Source organism: Prionailurus bengalensis, chromosome D4 (genome assembly GCF_016509475.1).
Source record: "Prionailurus bengalensis isolate Pbe53 chromosome D4, Fcat_Pben_1.1_paternal_pri, whole genome shotgun sequence".
In the NCBI taxonomy this organism is placed as follows: domain Eukaryota; kingdom Metazoa; phylum Chordata; class Mammalia; order Carnivora; family Felidae; genus Prionailurus; species Prionailurus bengalensis.
The window spans coordinates 86,014,874-86,030,591 of NC_057359.1; the positions used below are offsets into that span (position 1 = coordinate 86,014,874).

Below are 15,718 nucleotides of genomic sequence, written 5' to 3' on the forward strand. Positions count from 1 at the left end.
CACCAACACCTACCGAGAAGCCTCGGAGGGCAGGATAGGAGCCGTGCTGCGTTACGCCTCTTGGTCAAACTCTACAATCCTTTTTCTTTCCTTGGCTGCAAGTTTCTGAAGTTCATGGCTTCAGTTCATGCCCCTTTTCTTGCTGAGTTGCATCTGGTAAGTTCTTCTACCCCTAAGCCTATATAACTATTTGTTGGTTTTGTTGGTGGGGGCGTGGCGTCTGGCATCTGGCTTCACTCTGCCATCTTCTCCCAGAAGTTCTTAATCAGTGCTTTAAAAATAACAACGTTGAGGTGCCAGTCCTCATGATGCATCCATTGCCTTGTGCCTGCCTGGGGGTGTCCAAGAGGGGGTGCGGTGTGATGATTAGAAACTCTGATTTCAGGTCAGACAGTCCTGGCTTTGGTTGCCTGCCCGCCCCTTGCTAGCCCACAGATTTGGGAAAGCCGCCGAGCCTTGCTGTTCCTCAGTTTCCTCATCTAGTAGCTGGGGACAATAAACGTACCGAGTCCAGGGGCTTGTCTTGAGAACGAACACATTTGTGCCCAATAGATACTGAGCCACGATGACTCTTTTGACTGTATCTTCCTTAACCGTTGTTTCTGGGTCATGGAAATGCCGTGGGGAACCACACAGGGAAGTGGCCGAGATCTGGAGCAGACCCCAAAGTACTCCTGGGCTCCGAGACCGTAGCCCTTGGCAACAGTCCCGTCTCCCGACTCCGAACACACATGTGATCAGTCCCCCTCTGACACCCCAGAGCCTCTCTGATCTTGTAAAAATCTTCCCTTCCAGACTGTCACTCAGAATCGAACCAGGAAGCAGCTCTCCGAGACTGGTCTCTTCCAAGGAAGATCTTGCAGGTATCGTAGCCACCTCGAGTGGGGACACACCGCTGGTAGCCCAGGCATGGCTGCCGGGGCTGGCCCTGACTGTGGGTCAAGAGCACAGGTGTAGGTTGGCAGACTCCGCAGTCCCGTAGCCCTCGCACATCAGCCTTCCGGGCTCCTAATCCATGGGGCCCCCGTGGGACGCCTCTGGGCTGGGGCTCCCTGGAAGAGCCTGGGACCCAACAGCCCCAAGAGAGGCCAGATCAGGATCCCAGGCTGGGAACATGCACAGGGTAGGGAAAACTCTAGGATCTTCTCTGAGTCACCTGGACACTTATCATCGGGCCTGCTGCCCCCGGTGCAGGTTGACTGCCCTGGAGGGATACACAAGGTGCTGGGTATTTGGTGCCACCAGACACAGAGGGCTCACCTTCCTGTAGCATCAGCTTTATCACATACTGGGACATACACAGTGTCCCTAGTGATCAGGGGGATGGGGACAGGGTTCCCATCAGAGGGATGTGGGAAATAACAACAGGACTCGAAACAATTGTTTAGGGCCATAGAAGGAACAGTAGGAAACCCTAACCATTTGAGACTATGTCTTCAGGAGGTGATGCCAAAGTCGGAGCAGAGAGTGGGCTTGAATCGAAAAGCGTTCTGCCCCCGAGTCTTGTTCAGATTAGTTTGAGGACAAGGCCTCTGCCGCCTTTTCTGGTTAACGTGCCCTAACAGGATCAGCCAAGTCTCTGGCCTTCCCCAGGTGTCAAGAAGTCCCCACAGCCACACTTTATCTTTCCACCCTCTGGACGGTGCCCGAGGATTCGTCTCCTAGTGCTCCTTCCTGCTGTGTGATTCCATTACTTCCTCCCCTGCGGCGCCTGGCCCATGCCTCCTTTTCTCTCCCTATGTGCACGAGCCATCGAGCAGAGAGAGGTGGGAGGGTCTGCTGTGAGCCAGGCACCCAGTGGAACGGGGTGACGACCTGCCCACACGGAGCTTAGGCTTTAGCAGGGGAGATGGGCCGCAAAAGCCCTAGGGGGTAAGGCGTGGCCCAGGAAGAGAGATGGCAGAGAGGGGGCCTTAGCCTTGGCTTGAGGGGTCAGCTCTGCCACTCTCCAGGGACTCTCTCCAGCCACGGGTCAAACTCAAGTCTCATCTCTGCTTGAGAGAAGCAAGGCCTCTGGGAAGTTCCCCAGCCAGGCTCCTTGCACATGCCTGGAATGCCTTTTCCCTCATATTTCCATGGTCCACTCTTGCTCGTCGTTCTAAACTCGGAGAGACTTGATTTCAGCTCTTTGTTTCTTTATGACACCCTAGTTTGTAATTGTTCTCTTTGGTCACTGGGCCTCACTTAGTTCCTGTTGAGTCTCCAGCTCCCCTCATAAGGCTTGTGCTCCACAGATGCTCAGCCCTCACAGGGTTCACAGATGAATGACTGGAAGGGAGGAAGCAGCAGGCCGAGGCTCCGGGTGGGCCTTTGGTGAGCACTGGCCTAGAGCACAAGCGGGTCTCCTGGCTGTAGCCTCACGCCTGGTCTTCAGAGAGCCTCCCCCTCCCCAGCGCCCTGCACACACCCACCTGCAGCTCGGGCAGCCTTAGCTGCCAGCCTCGCCTCCCGAGCATCAGCCACTCGGCCTGCAGGCTGCTTGTTATCAGGGCACCTGCCTCCCACCTCCTCCCAAAAGAAGAGCCCAGCTCCCCCACCGCCCCTGCCCCGCCCCCCCCCCCCCCCCCCCCCCCCCCCCCCCCCCCCCCCGCCCAGTTCTGCACTGAGCATCAGTGGCTCCCCCTGCTAGGCCGGAAGCTGTAGACCAGGAGCCAGGCTCAGAGAACTAACAATGCTAATTGCGGGCCTCAGGAGCTGGGCCTCTCACTGAGCCTCAGGCAGGAAAGGAGGAGCTGCATTGACTTTTGACCCCTGCCTATGATGAAAACCAGTGCCGGTGGGGAGGGCCGGGGGCACCTGGGTAGCTCAGTGGGTTAAGCATCCAACTCTTGGTTTCGGCTCAGGTCATGATCACAGTGTTCGTGAGTTCAAGCCCTGCGTCGGGCTCTGTGCAGACAGGACAGAGCCTTCTTGGGATTCTCTCTCTCTCTCTCTCTCTCTCTCTCTCTGCCCCTCCCCTTTCTCTTTCTTTCCTTCCCTTTCTCTCTCTCTCCCTCTCCCTCTCTCTCTTTCAAAATAAATAAATGAACTTTAGAAACAAGTGCCCAGGAGCCAAGACCCAGCCCCTGGCCCAGCTTCATCGAGGTTCGCCAGACTCTCCTGTTATAGCCACCATCACCTCCCTCTGGCTCTGTTGTTTATTAGCCGTAGAGGCCAGAATCCAGCAAATCAACCCACCACCAGTCCGAATCCCCGCAGGGAACAGATTGCGCCCCCCCCCCCCCCCGCCCCCTGGCCCGGCTCACATGAAGAGACTAGCGAAGGAGAAATGGGAATTGCAAAAAGAACGGGGAGACCCCAGCACCCTAGGCTGAGGGACCTGGGACAGCAAAAGTGTCACCCACTCCAGCGATTGCTGAGCTGAGGAGGACTCGGCATCTGAGGGGCACACAGAATAGCCGGCACACCCGCCAAGCCTCGGTTTCTCCATCTGTAAAGTGGGCGTTGTCGTGTCTCTCTCACAGGGTTGTTGTGGGAATGTGTTGAGAACCCGTGTGTGAAACACAGTGCCTGACACACCGAGCACTCGCATCAAGGGTAGTGTTATTGGGATGGTGTGATGGTCGTGGGTATTATGATTGTGCCTCCGTCACCGAATCAGCCTCCAGGTTTTAGTGAAACACTGCTGCCTCAGGGATACTTTTCTCCCAGCGGACTCCACCCTCCCGCCCTCCCAAGCTGGGGGGTCAGGGCTGTTAACAGTTAACACCGGGGCTGGCGGGCCGTGGCCGAGGCCAGCCCGCCCCTGTTTTTGTATGGGAGCACACCACACCCATCCGTTGACATTGTCTGTGTCTGCTTCCCTGACAGTGGCCGAGCTGAGTAGTTGGGACAGAGACCCTATGGCCTCCAAAGCCTAAAATATTCACCATCTGGCTTTTTACAGAAAGTTTGCCAACCCAGCATTGCACACTCTTGCAGGGACGGTCTGTGCTTCTCCACAGCTCTTCCCTCTGTGGGAAGGACACCGTTACCTGTGCACATTTGTCCCCTGTCTGCCTTCCCCACCGCACTGAAGGCCCCCTGAGGTAGGGACCACAGCCAGCGTCCCCGGAGCCTGGCCGCCGGGCGCCTCGCCTGCCCTCGGGTCTCCTTCAGGCAGGATCTCTGAGCTGCTCGCCTGCCCTCGGGTCTCCTTCAGGCAGGAACTCTGAGCTGCTGGCCGGGCCCCTGCGGGCACAGGGCTCTGGGAAGCAGCTCCGGCCGCCGACTGCTGACTCCGCACTCCCTTCCAGGGAAGTGCTGACGCGGCAGTTTTCACACGGTGGTGCGAGAGTGGCTCACAGGCGTGTTTTCCACCAGTTTTCCAAAGCCCTGGCTCCCACCCTAGAAGCAGGATGTTAAGGTTTTCATTGATCACCAGAGAGCCCGGGAGCGTCTGGAAGGCTTCCGATGCACTCAGTGGTCCTGGCTTCCCACCCGCAGCCTCGTAGCCTCTCCCAGGACAGAGAGGCTGCTGTGGCCTGGGACAGCCGAGGGGTCCTGTGGAGGGCGGGACCAGAGGGGCAGCTCCCAGGACGCCGTCCCCACTCTGGCAGTCAGACCGGGCTGCGTGGCAGGAGCCCGACCAGGCCCAAGGACAGGAATGTGCCTCTTGCAGTCCCAGGAATGGGAGGAACGCAGCCTCCCTCAGCTCCTCAGGATGGGGGTTCAAGCTACAGCTCTGGGCTCCCTTTCCAGCAGTCAGGCACCCACCCCCACACCTGCCAAGGAGAGGCCCCAAGATGCGTTCATTGGCTTTTGCACTCCGGACGTACGTGCCAAGGGCCTGCTGTGAGCCAGACGCTTGCAGTGAGCCAGGTACCCAGTGGAACGAGGCAGAGACCTGCCCGCATGGAGCTTAGGCTTTAGCAGAGGAGACAAGCAGCAGAAGCCGTGAGGGCACAGGGCGTGGTGCAGGAAGGAGCCCGAGGAGGCCAGCGTGAGCACGACCGAGATGGCCGGTGGGCTCCCTGACCCTTCTGTGCGGCTGTGCCCACTTCTCTAGCCAGCCCACCCCCCTCAGGCAATGAGACCCGCTAACTCTAGCATTGGGAACAGCCGGTCGTGGGTCTCTCGGAGGCCGTGGTTAGTGCCAGCGTGGCCCGGAGCTGATGCTGTGCCCTCTGTGTCTGTGAGAACCCCTGCGCCCCACAGACGGCTGCCCCGTCTCCACCCCTGGCAGTGACTGTGCCGGCAGCTCCACACCAGCAAATAGACTGTGAGAACGGAAATGGAGAAACCGTCTCAGTTTCTGGGCTGGGAGGAAAAAGGGCCAGGAATGCCACGTTTTCAATCCCCATCCCCCTATATGTAATGTTTCGTTTATATAAATGAACTAATATTTTCCTGGAGAGCAAAAATCATAAAGAACGTTGACCCCCAGAGAGGGCAAGTAATGTTTGTGTGTGCCTTGGAACCGATGAAGACATTTCCAGATTCTGTTAGCCCTGCCCCCACGTGGCTGAACCAACTGACAGGTTTTCTAAGAGTCCTTGGCAGCAAAGCAGGGCCATGGAAAACCTGAGCGCGGGCCTCGGCCTTTTCTACGCGCACCTTCAGAACTGCTCTCGACATACCTTCGTGTCTTGTTTTATTGCCTCTTGGGTAGAAGCCCTGCTTCGGAGTCGGGCAGACCTGAGTTCAAAGCCCAGCTCCAGCACTTCTTAGCTGTGGGACCTCGGGCGATCGGCTTCATCCCTCTGAGCCTCAGTTTTCTTGTTGGCGAAACAGCAGTAGGAATAACTACTTCACGCGGGCTTACTTCGCGGGGCTGAGGCACCTGGCACATGCTCACCACTCAGGATTTCTGGTTCCGGGCCCTCATAGGGCGGGCCCTGATGCTGTCCCGATGGAGGGACAGCATGACGCAGAGCAGGGGACGGGGAGCCGGAGGGCCCTCACCTCAAGTCCAACTCACCAGTCACCAGCTGTGCCGGGTACCGCTGCTGTATAACCAGCCACCCTGGAACCTAGTGTCACAAAACCATCATCTTGTTACACGCACAGGTTCTGTGGATCAGGAAATAGGACGGGACACAGCCAGGAGGGCTTGTCTCTGCTTCACAATATCCGGGGCCTCTGCCAGAAAGTCGAAGGTTGAGAGGGACTCAACGGCTAGGCGCTGGAATCATCTGGATGTGCGTGATGCTGGCTGTTGACGGGCCACGGCTGGGGCAGAACGCGTGTGTACACGTGGCCTCCCACGTGGCCTGGGCTTCCTTACCGTATGGCAGGCTCAGAGTGGTCAGACTCCTACACGGCAGCGTTCCCCCAAGGCAAACGTCCCAAGAGCTGGGTGGAAGCTGCATCATGGCGTCTGCGTGACCCGCCTCGGAAGTCACGTAGCCTCGCTTCTACTACACTCTGTCGGTCAAGGTCCACCCTGGTCCAAGGAGAGGGGCCAGAGACCCTACCACTCAACAGGGACCACGTCAAGAATTTGTGGACGTGTGTTAAAACCACCACGCCAGCTAGTTCGCGGTGGGGGAACAGAGGCTGGATGATGATGACGATGACGACGACGACGACGACGATGGTGGTGGTGGTGGCAGCTAGCGCGCACTGAGCTTGTACTCGCTGCCAGACACTGTTGTAAGCACTTCCTGTGCTCATTCAGGACCCTCACGCCTACCCTGTGAGGTGAGGGCTGATATCTGTATTCTGTAGGGGGAGGTGCTGGGGCAGGAAGGAGCAGAGCCAGCCGCTAAGCCCAGGGGTCTGGACTGGTGGTTGCCTGTATCCCATGCATGGGACAACCAGGATGCGCTTGCAGGTCCCAGATTGCTCTGGGCTCTGTCCCCATTGCTGCTGGTGTCTGTGCGGTACAGCAATCAAAAGTGTGCGGCTGTGCCCCCTTCTCCGGCCGGCCCACCCCCCTCAGGCACAGGTCTCTCCCTATGTCTCCCGGTGTCTGTGCAGTCATCACGGCCCTGGGTGACAACCTTGGCACATCTGTGCCTTTCTTAGAGACATTTTTGAGTCACACACTCTCCCCGCTTGGTTCTTAGAAGGCTGGTTCTGTGTGAGAGTCACAACTGCAAATCTGATTTGCCATGAAGTCCTCTTTGCTCCGCCTAGCTGGAGGCATGAGGCCTGACCTCTCATGGTCAGGGTTGGGGGTGCTTGGCCCTTCTCTCCACCAGGCCTTTCTCTATCTCTGTTGGCTTGCTAACCTCAGGGCCTGCCACAAAGGACATGGTCTTAGCGGCGGGCACTGCTGTCTTGGGGCCTCCAGGTGACAGTCAGTTCGTTGATGCTTCCTCAGGTGAGCACTTCCATGGGATCCCACAGGTCCCTTGACCTAGACAGATGCAAATCCATTCTGGGGCCGCCGCAGCCCCTTCCATGGCCCCTCAGAGTCTGTGTCCACTGCCAGCTCCTTGCTGCTTGGGTCCCTGTGAGCCCTTGGTTGGTGGGAGGCCACAGCCATCCTTGTCCTGACAGACTTGCAGATGCAGCTGACCCTGGTGTGGCTGGGGCCGTGTTGGCTCCCATGACTGAGCAAAGACTAGGAGTCCCCTGGGTCTCCCAACTGCTGAGGACATATTTCAAGTTCCCCAAGCGGTCTGTGGGGACGTCGGCCTGCACTGTAGAGTAGTGAGCAGAAGAAGAGAGCACCCCGTGGGCAGGGCTGGGGACTCTCCCTTCCACAGCCTCCTCTGTTAGCTTTCATAGATTTTCAGAATGGGCGAGGGGCTCAAGAGCTGAGAAGCCAGTGCCCGCCTCTTCGCTCTGGAAGTTCACATCTCCGTTCCTCGTCTCTCACCTCATGGCCTGCTATGTCAAGGTCAAGCAGAGGAGCAGAGACACAAGCCCGCTTCTGTCCAACTCTGTGCCCCACTGTGGCCCAGCCCCCCTCCTCCCCCCACCGCGCCACACACGGCACCGGCGGCTTCCCCTGCATTCCCTGCCCTGACCCCAGGGAGAAAGCATCTGGGCCTCACCACCGCTGAAGGGGGATCCAATGCCATTTTTCAGAAAGAAATGGACCGGGGCATTCTGAATGACGTGTGAGCCAGATCTTGGCTCACAGCAAGGACCCGGGAGAGCTGCACGTATGAGAAACAAAGCACGTGTGTGAATGTGAAAGTGACCAGCGCTGAGGCCCGACCGTGAAACCTGGCCAGAGAAGGCTTTCTGTGCAGAGGACCCCCATGTCCCCGGGTGCCACAGGGCTCTGGCAGCCCCGGAGAGGGCCCAAGTCCCCGCTGTGGGAACAGGGCTCATGGCACACACAGTAAAGAGGCCGGGAGGCGCAGAACCTCTTCAAGCTGGGAGCAAGTCCGCCCCGTGAACCGCATGGCCCGGTGGCACTGTCGGGAGCTCCACGTCTGGCCGTGGTCACTCCCCTTCTCCAACCCGGAGAGGCTCGGGGGCCGAGGAGGCCGGACCCCAAGCTCCCGGCAGCCCAGGCGGAGGCTGGACTGGAACTCGAGTCTCATGACTCCAAGTCCCCTCTGCCACAGCTGCCTCCCGTTAACTTACAGTGTGCAAGACTCGGAAAGCACCCCGCGAGCGGCAGCCTGGCTGCCAGACTGCTTAACCTGGGCAATGCCGACCGGGCCAGGGCCCCAGTTGCTGCCGGAAAGCCGTGGGAACAAGGCTCCCCGTCCCCCTCGGCAGAGCCAGCCTGTCTGTAGCCAGAGCACCGGCCCGTCTGTCGTGCACACTCGAGTCCCGCAGCCCCTGCCTCCCCGAGCTGGTGCTCGTGGGAGACTCTGGTCAACAGGAAGTCACATCTCATTCCTTAGTGACAAGTGGATGAGCGCTGAAGGCAAGTGCAGGCCACGGGAGAGTGAGTGACTGGAGGGCCTGGCCCTCTCTGAGGACACGGGGTCGCTGCCCTCTCTGAGAACGCAGGACATGCGTGCCGTCAGCACTGGGCCTGCGTCTCCCTGGAACCCCTTGCTGTTGCTCCTTTAGCCCCTGAGGAAGGGAGCAGGTCAGCGGCTTTTTCCTCCATCTCTCCCTTCTCCCGAGGGAAACATCTAGCGGAGCAGAAGGCCGTTTCTGAGGTGTGTCACAACTGTCTGCTGGGTCCACATGGGTGGGCAGAGGGGGACGCTGGCTCTTGGCGCTGGCCGGCCGACCGAGGTGGCAGGCCAGGCCCCTCCAGCTTGCTCCCCCTAGAGACCCACACCCGAGGGAAGGCAGCCGCTGCTCTGTGTTCCAGCCCCGGAGATGGGTGCTGCCTGCACCAGGCACCTCGGAGCGGGAAGAAGTGGCAGCCGAAGTCAGGGCCGCTGGCCTGAAAACCGCGCATCGCCTCTGACGCCTTCCGTTAGAATTACAAGTGAGGCCCGAGATCACTCTCCTCCTGCATCTAAAATGACGCTTTTCTCAAAGAGTTGTTCTGTCGACTCTGGTTCTACACAAGTTCCTTTTTAGGTTGTCTCTTCTCATCCCACAAACACTGGTTCTGTCCCAGGCCTTCCCTCTTCTCACCGAGCTTGCAACTCTGGATAATTCGCCCACTCCCGGGGCTTCACACTCCCCTGGCTGGACACGTCTGTCCCCGGCGCGGTCTGTCTCCTGAACACTCCCCCAGTGGCCCCTTCGCATCAGTCCCGACCTGAACTTCTCGTCGGTCCCCCGAGCCTGCTCCCTAAGTGAACAGCACTAGCATCCAGCTACGCTGCCCCAAGCCCCCCTCCCACCACACCCCTGCTGATCCACCCCCTAGACCCCTCTCCTCCTCTTTCTCCTTCCCAGCCTGTCGTTGGGGCTGCAACCACGTGCTTCTCCAGCCAGAGTGAGCTTTCTAGGGTGCGATTCTGAGCACATCACCGCCCCTCCTAAAAATCTCGACACCTTCCCCTCCTTAAACTCCAAGCTCCTCAGGTGCCCCCCCACCCCCACTCCTCCCCCCCTCCACCGCAGCCACCATCCGCCCCCCATACACAGTCCCGCCCTCAGCTCTTCCGCCAGGGTGGCTCCCTGCAGTTTCTCTAGTAGGTTCCATTGTCTTTGCTCTTCCTGCTCCTGCTGCATAGGCCTCAGCTGGATCTCTTAGGCTCAGCCTGGATGTCAGACCCTCAGCTCCTCTCCGACCTTCCCGCGTTCTCAGACGCACTCAGATGGCTCCACTGGTCACCAGCTGCTTGCCCAGGCAAGCTCCCTAACCCTTCTGACCTCAGGTCCCACATCACAGCGCTGAGCTAACAACAGCTCCTGGGAGGCAGTGTTGCCGCAAGGCCTTTAAATGAGATCCTGTGTACAAAGCATTTAGCACAGTGTGTGGCGCCTGTAGATGCACAAAGAAGGTCAGGTGTTCCATTATCACCACCATTATCTGTCGGTGTAGTTTTTGCTATTACCATGATTATTATTTCTTTTTCTCCTATCGAAGCACGTGTCCCTCCTGGGTGTAATTTTCCGCTTGCTTGTCTTTCTCCCCCACCTGACTGTAAACCCCATGAAAGCAGAGCATCAGCCCTCCAATCCAACGTGGCTGACCAGCCCCTGGCTCAGGGCTGGCACAGGGTCAGGAAACGTTTGCTGCAGGAAGGAGGGAGGGATGCTGGATCATTTCCTCCTTACAGGGAGGCTGCCAGGTCAGACCACTGTTCCTGTGTTGCAGATGTAGAATCAGGTGGAGAGGTGCGAGGTGGCTTTCCCAAGGTCACTCAGCCTGCAAGTGGCAGATAGCACGGGAGCCCGGGTCTGCCTGCCTCCAGACTCTGAGTTCTTAGCTAGGACCATTCATCACCCTCACTCCTGTCTTCTGCAGAGCCATTATTAGAAGGCCCTGTGCTCTTTTCTCTTCCAATCAATGAGTGGTCTGTTGGGCAGCCTGTTGGTTTCTTGAGAGAAATGTAATGAAAACCAGATTTTTTTTTTCAACATGATATCTCGTTCCCCACAGAGACTGTCAGTTCTCATATGTTCCAATAAAACTGCTAAAGAAACAGCCACTTAAAGAGCTTTAAAGATTATTCATGGAAAAATTATGCGGAGGAAAAATAGAGCAATCCTCTGAGATAGTCAAGCCACATGGTCAGTTTTTCCAGCTGTCCGTGCCATATCGGGCTGGGCAGCGGGGACCACGCTCCGCACAGCGAGGCCAGAACCCCAGTTCATTATCACTGCCCCCACCCCTGCCCTTGCCCCAGGGGACATGGAGAAACAAACTTGCCAGCTGCTCAGCTCAGAAATGGTCCCAGAAGACAAGTGTTCCCTGGTGCTGTCACGTGGTGGTCACTCCAGGCTTAGTGGAACAGGAACGTGAGGCCTTTCAGTAGCAGAGAATGTCTCTTACTGGCAGAGGAGCCCCCCACCCCCACCCCCTAACCCTAGGTCCCAACTGAATGAAAATTCTTCGGCTTTAGCGTCAGACCAGGCTATTGGTCAACAACCAGGGGGTGGGAGTGGCTGAGACCCAGGGCATTAGGAGCAGTATCAGCTTGGACTCTGGGCCCAGGGAGATCACAGCCTCTTCTGCTTGGGCCTCCCACCCTTTCCTCAACCCGGCTGAGGGCCATCTGAGGCCAGGCATGCCTCCCAAGGCCGTCCAAAGCAGCAAGAAGAAGAAGGCGGATCTGGGCCTCGTCCTGGAGGGAGAATCCGGAGCCGAGCGGAAGAAACCAAGGGCGAGTCCGGAAGCGTAGGAGAGCTGGAACATGCAGATCAGAGCCAGGATGCAGGAACCATCTGGAGGCAGGTGAGAAAGGGAGTGAGCGGGAAAGCCAAGCAAGTTCCCAGAAGAGGCTTGGAGAGTCCAGCTCTCTAGGCACGGCACAGCATGCATGGGCAGCTGAGGGAACAAAGCCAGCACCCCTCCAGCGCGTGACCTTACATGCCTTGGAATGTCCCTTTAAAATGGCAATTGTAGGGGCGCCTGGGTGGCTCAGTCCGTTAGGCATCTGACTTCAGCTCAGGTCATGATCTCACAGTTCATGGGTTCGAGCCCCACGTCGGGCTCTGTGCTGACAGGTCAGAGCCTGGAGCCTGCTTCAGAGTCTGTGTCTCCCTCTCTCTGCCCCTCCCCACCTCATGTTCTGTCTCTGTCTGTCTCTGAAAAATGAATAAACCTTTAAAAAAATTTTTTTTAACGGCAATTGTCAAATTACCAACTGCATAGGAGTCCGTGTTGGAGTGTTCGTACAAGCCTGGCACACAGCTGGTGCATAATAGATGTTGGTCCTCTTCTCCACCTTCACCTGCAACAGTAGCAACTAGACCTTACCCAACAGAGTTCCTGGAGGAAGTGCCTCCCGCTTATCAGATCACCTCAGATGTGTCACTGTGTTTCTTCTGCCTCGGGTTTTCACCAATGCCTGACCTTTGAACTGCGAGCCCCCCAGCCCCCAGCAGCCCATGGCAACTGCGTAAGCCCTGGCTTTCTCACTTATGAACCCGCCGCCACCCCTGCGTGGAGGGCAGCACGCCCACGCGTGGCGGCACCACGCGGTGCCGGGGGTGGAACGCTCCACCTTAATTATCACCGTTATCATTTACTACAACAACACTGGGAGTCAAATTCCAGTTCAAACTCCAGGGGAGGAGCAGTGCGCGAACTGACCTTTACAAAATACTTTCTGAACCCAGGGTGGGAGCCAGAGTGACTCAGGGGGTGTGATCCCACGTCCATGCCACTGATAAACAAGGCAAATTCCACCCTCCTCACGGACTCGTTCATTGAGCAATAGTGCCAAACGAAAACAGAGCAGGAGGGCTTCCGTTCTTCCCCTTCGTCTCTGGAGCAGCCACACGAGACGCTTCCTCCAGGACAGAGATTGAGCGGAAGGTCTTCTGGGGCACACGTGCCAGTCACCTGGAGAGCCAGTGGGATGAGAACCTCCAGGACCGGCCCAAGAAACCCCATTTCTCACACACTCTGCAGATGCTTCAGATACACTCCCCAGTTGACAGAGCTGCTGGCAGAGTGGAACTCCTCGCCAGGAAAACGCACGCGCACACGAAGCTTAGTTACCCGTCCGGTACCTCCGCACACTCCTCCAGGGCCTTCCGAGGACCGGATCCGGTGAGGTGCGGGCCCCGCCTCTCCGGCTTCGTTATCATGGTCTGCCAGAGTCTGTTTTTGAGATGTCCTGTGTGGGCTGCAGTTGGGACCTCCAGCAGCCTCCCCTGCGTCCTGCCACCAGGCTAGGCCACCCAGGCAGCCCTCTAGGAGGCGGTGTGGTGTGGCGGGGCCTCGGGGTCAGGTTCCTTGGGCTGCGGACAATGAGACAGATGCTGGCTGCCTCAACCAAAAGGGGAACCTTTGGCTTATGGGGTCCAGGAAGGGCTGAGCAGCCAGGGAAGGAAGGACGCGGCCCAGGGCTGCGGGAACGACTAAAACGGGACTCTTTTCCACAAGCAGGAAACATGGCCGTTGGCAACGTCTAGGTTCTCTTGCACAGCTGGCAAAAAGTGATTGTCCTCAGACATGTTCTAGACTCACATCTGAAAAATCCTCGAGAAAGGTGTCTATCCCTATCCGGATCCAGGAGCAAGGCCACAGCGGTCTGGCGTAGGCTCCCCTGTGACCCTATCAGTGGTGGGAAGGGGGATTCCTGGAGGGGGTGGCAGGCAGGTGGTCCCAGGTGTCTGCTCATGGATTCACAAGGCCCAGACTTGAACCTGATTGCCTAGCCAACCAGCTCCCTGCCCTTGAAGCTTAACCTCCTGAGCTGCTGCTTCCCCGTTTGTGAATTAAGGCTAATGTACAGACCTCAGAGGGCTGTTGTGTGGGTTAAATGAAAGCACCGCAGGGCCTCAGCAGGACACAGATGGCACAGTCCAGCGGGGTGATCAGAGGAATTTTTCAGAAAGGGGCCGGCGGGTTTAAGGAACCCTAAGGACATCGCAGCACCCCAGCGCCGGAACAGGAGTGCAGGGAGACAGCGGTTATGAAAACCAGAGTAGAGAGGACTTGGGGAAACTGCCGCCTCTCAGGGGTGACCCTGAAGGGGAGTCTGGAGGAAATGGTGCCTTAGCCTCTCTCCTCCCTCCCCCCGGTCTCTGGCCACGGCTCCCCATAGGCCTGATCCAATGAGGAGCCAGAGGGAAGGGAGCCCACTGACCGAGGCCCCAAGCCCAGCTCCCAGTTAATGGCACAGGGTGGAAAAGGGTGCAGGACAAATCTGGAGGGCAAATGGAAGATTCCAGCACAGCCCCTGGCACATAGTAGGCATCCATGTGTTTTTATTTATTTAAAAAAATTTTTTTTAATGTTTATTTATTTTTGAGACAGAGACAGAGCATGAATGGGGGAGGGTCAGAGAGAGAGGGAGACACAGAATCCGAAGCAGGCTCCAGGCTCTGAGCTGTCAGCACAGAGCCCGATGCGGGGCTTGAACTCACGAACCGTGAGATCATGACCTAAGCTGAAGTCAGAGGCTCAACCGACTGAGCCACCCAGGCACCTCATCCATGTGTTTTTAAAATATTCTCATTTTAGGGGCGCCTGGGTGGCTCAGTTGGTTGAGCGTCCGACTTCGGCTCAGGTCATGATCTCACAACTCGTGAGTTCGAGCCCCACGTCGGGCTCTGGGCTGATGACTCGGAGCCTGGAGCCTGCTTCTGATTCTGTGTCTCCCTCTCTCTCTGCCCCTAACCCACTCGCATTCTGTCTCTGTATCTCTCAAAAATAAATAAACATTAAAAAAAAATTAAAAATAAAATAAAATATTCTCATTTTAAATGATGAAATATTGAACACGTAGAGAGTACCCATTGTGCCCACTATCCATATTTAACAGAAATTAGCATTTAGCCACATTTTATATTTTTCTTAAGTAAAATAACACTACAGATAGAGCAGAAATCCCTCTTACCCTATCCTTCCTCTTTCTTCCCCATAGAGGTATCTACTCTCCCGAGACCAATTTGTTTTATTCCTGTGCAGGGTTTTTCTATTATACTGTTGTTTTGTATGTGTTACAGTGTTTACAAAACTGGCGTCATGCCTCAGTGTAAACATTGTCTTGCACCTTGCACTTTTCCACTGAGCTTATGCTTCTAGGACGCGATCTGTATGGATACGTATAAATTCAGTTTAAATTCAGTTTCTTCGCTGTTTTCTGCTCTGTAGAATTTGTTGGGTGAATAGACCACAGCTCATTTATCCATTTCCCTCCTGAGGGGCATGTAGACTTTTTGCTGTTATACACAATGCTACATAGAGCATCCTCATAAATGTGTCTCCTTGTGCGTATACTACGTGTAGGGGTTTCCTGGGGGAAATCTGGGGGATACCTAGAACCGGAATCGCCGGGTCACAAAGGCATAGCATCTTCACCTTCACTCGCCAGGCTAATAGCTTTCCAAATATTTGGCACCCTAAGAGCCCATTTTCCCACATCCTGGCCACCACTTGATGTTGTTGGGCTAATTAACTTTTGACAACCTACTAAGGTAAAAACATTTTTTCTCACCGTTACTATACAATTTGCATTCCCATGATCCCCGGTGAGGTTAAGCATCTCTCCTTGTAGTTATTGGTCACGTGGGGTTTTCCTCTTTTGTGAATTTTCCGTTTGTGTCCTTTACCCATTTTCTCTATGTGGTTTGCCTCTTTCTTACTGATATTTGAAGTTCTTTATATATCTCAACACGAATCCTTTGCTGGGGGTGTGGGTGACATGATCCCTCCTCCCAGAGTACAACTTGCCTTTTAACATTGATTTTGCTGACTTTCATTTGTTTGTTTTGGTGCAGAAATGTTTAATTTTAATGCAATCAATTCAGTTTTGTTTTGTTTTTTTGTACTTCAGGTCTTATGCTTTTTGTTTCT

At 56.3% G+C, this 15,718-nt stretch overlaps 1 protein-coding gene and 1 long non-coding RNA gene across 11 annotated transcripts in view; one reads left to right on the top strand and one right to left on the bottom strand.

The window, feature by feature from the left end:
- RALGPS1 (Ral GEF with PH domain and SH3 binding motif 1) overlaps positions 1 to 15,718 on the top strand; it is a 275,337-nt gene that overhangs the window by 227,618 nt on the left and 32,001 nt on the right. For all 10 annotated transcript variants that reach the window (XM_043566967.1, XM_043566958.1, XM_043566963.1 and 7 more), the window contains one exon: positions 796 to 863. In XM_043566967.1, coding sequence (XP_043422902.1) covers positions 796 to 863 — 68 coding nt within the window. The remainder of the gene's footprint in view (positions 1 to 795; positions 864 to 15,718) is intronic.
- Positions 10,892 to 12,249, bottom strand: LOC122475216. Its single transcript, XR_006295117.1, has 2 exons — positions 12,051 to 12,249; positions 10,892 to 11,631 (listed from the first exon to the last, which is right to left on the bottom strand). It is a non-coding gene; the product is annotated as an uncharacterized LOC122475216 (long non-coding RNA).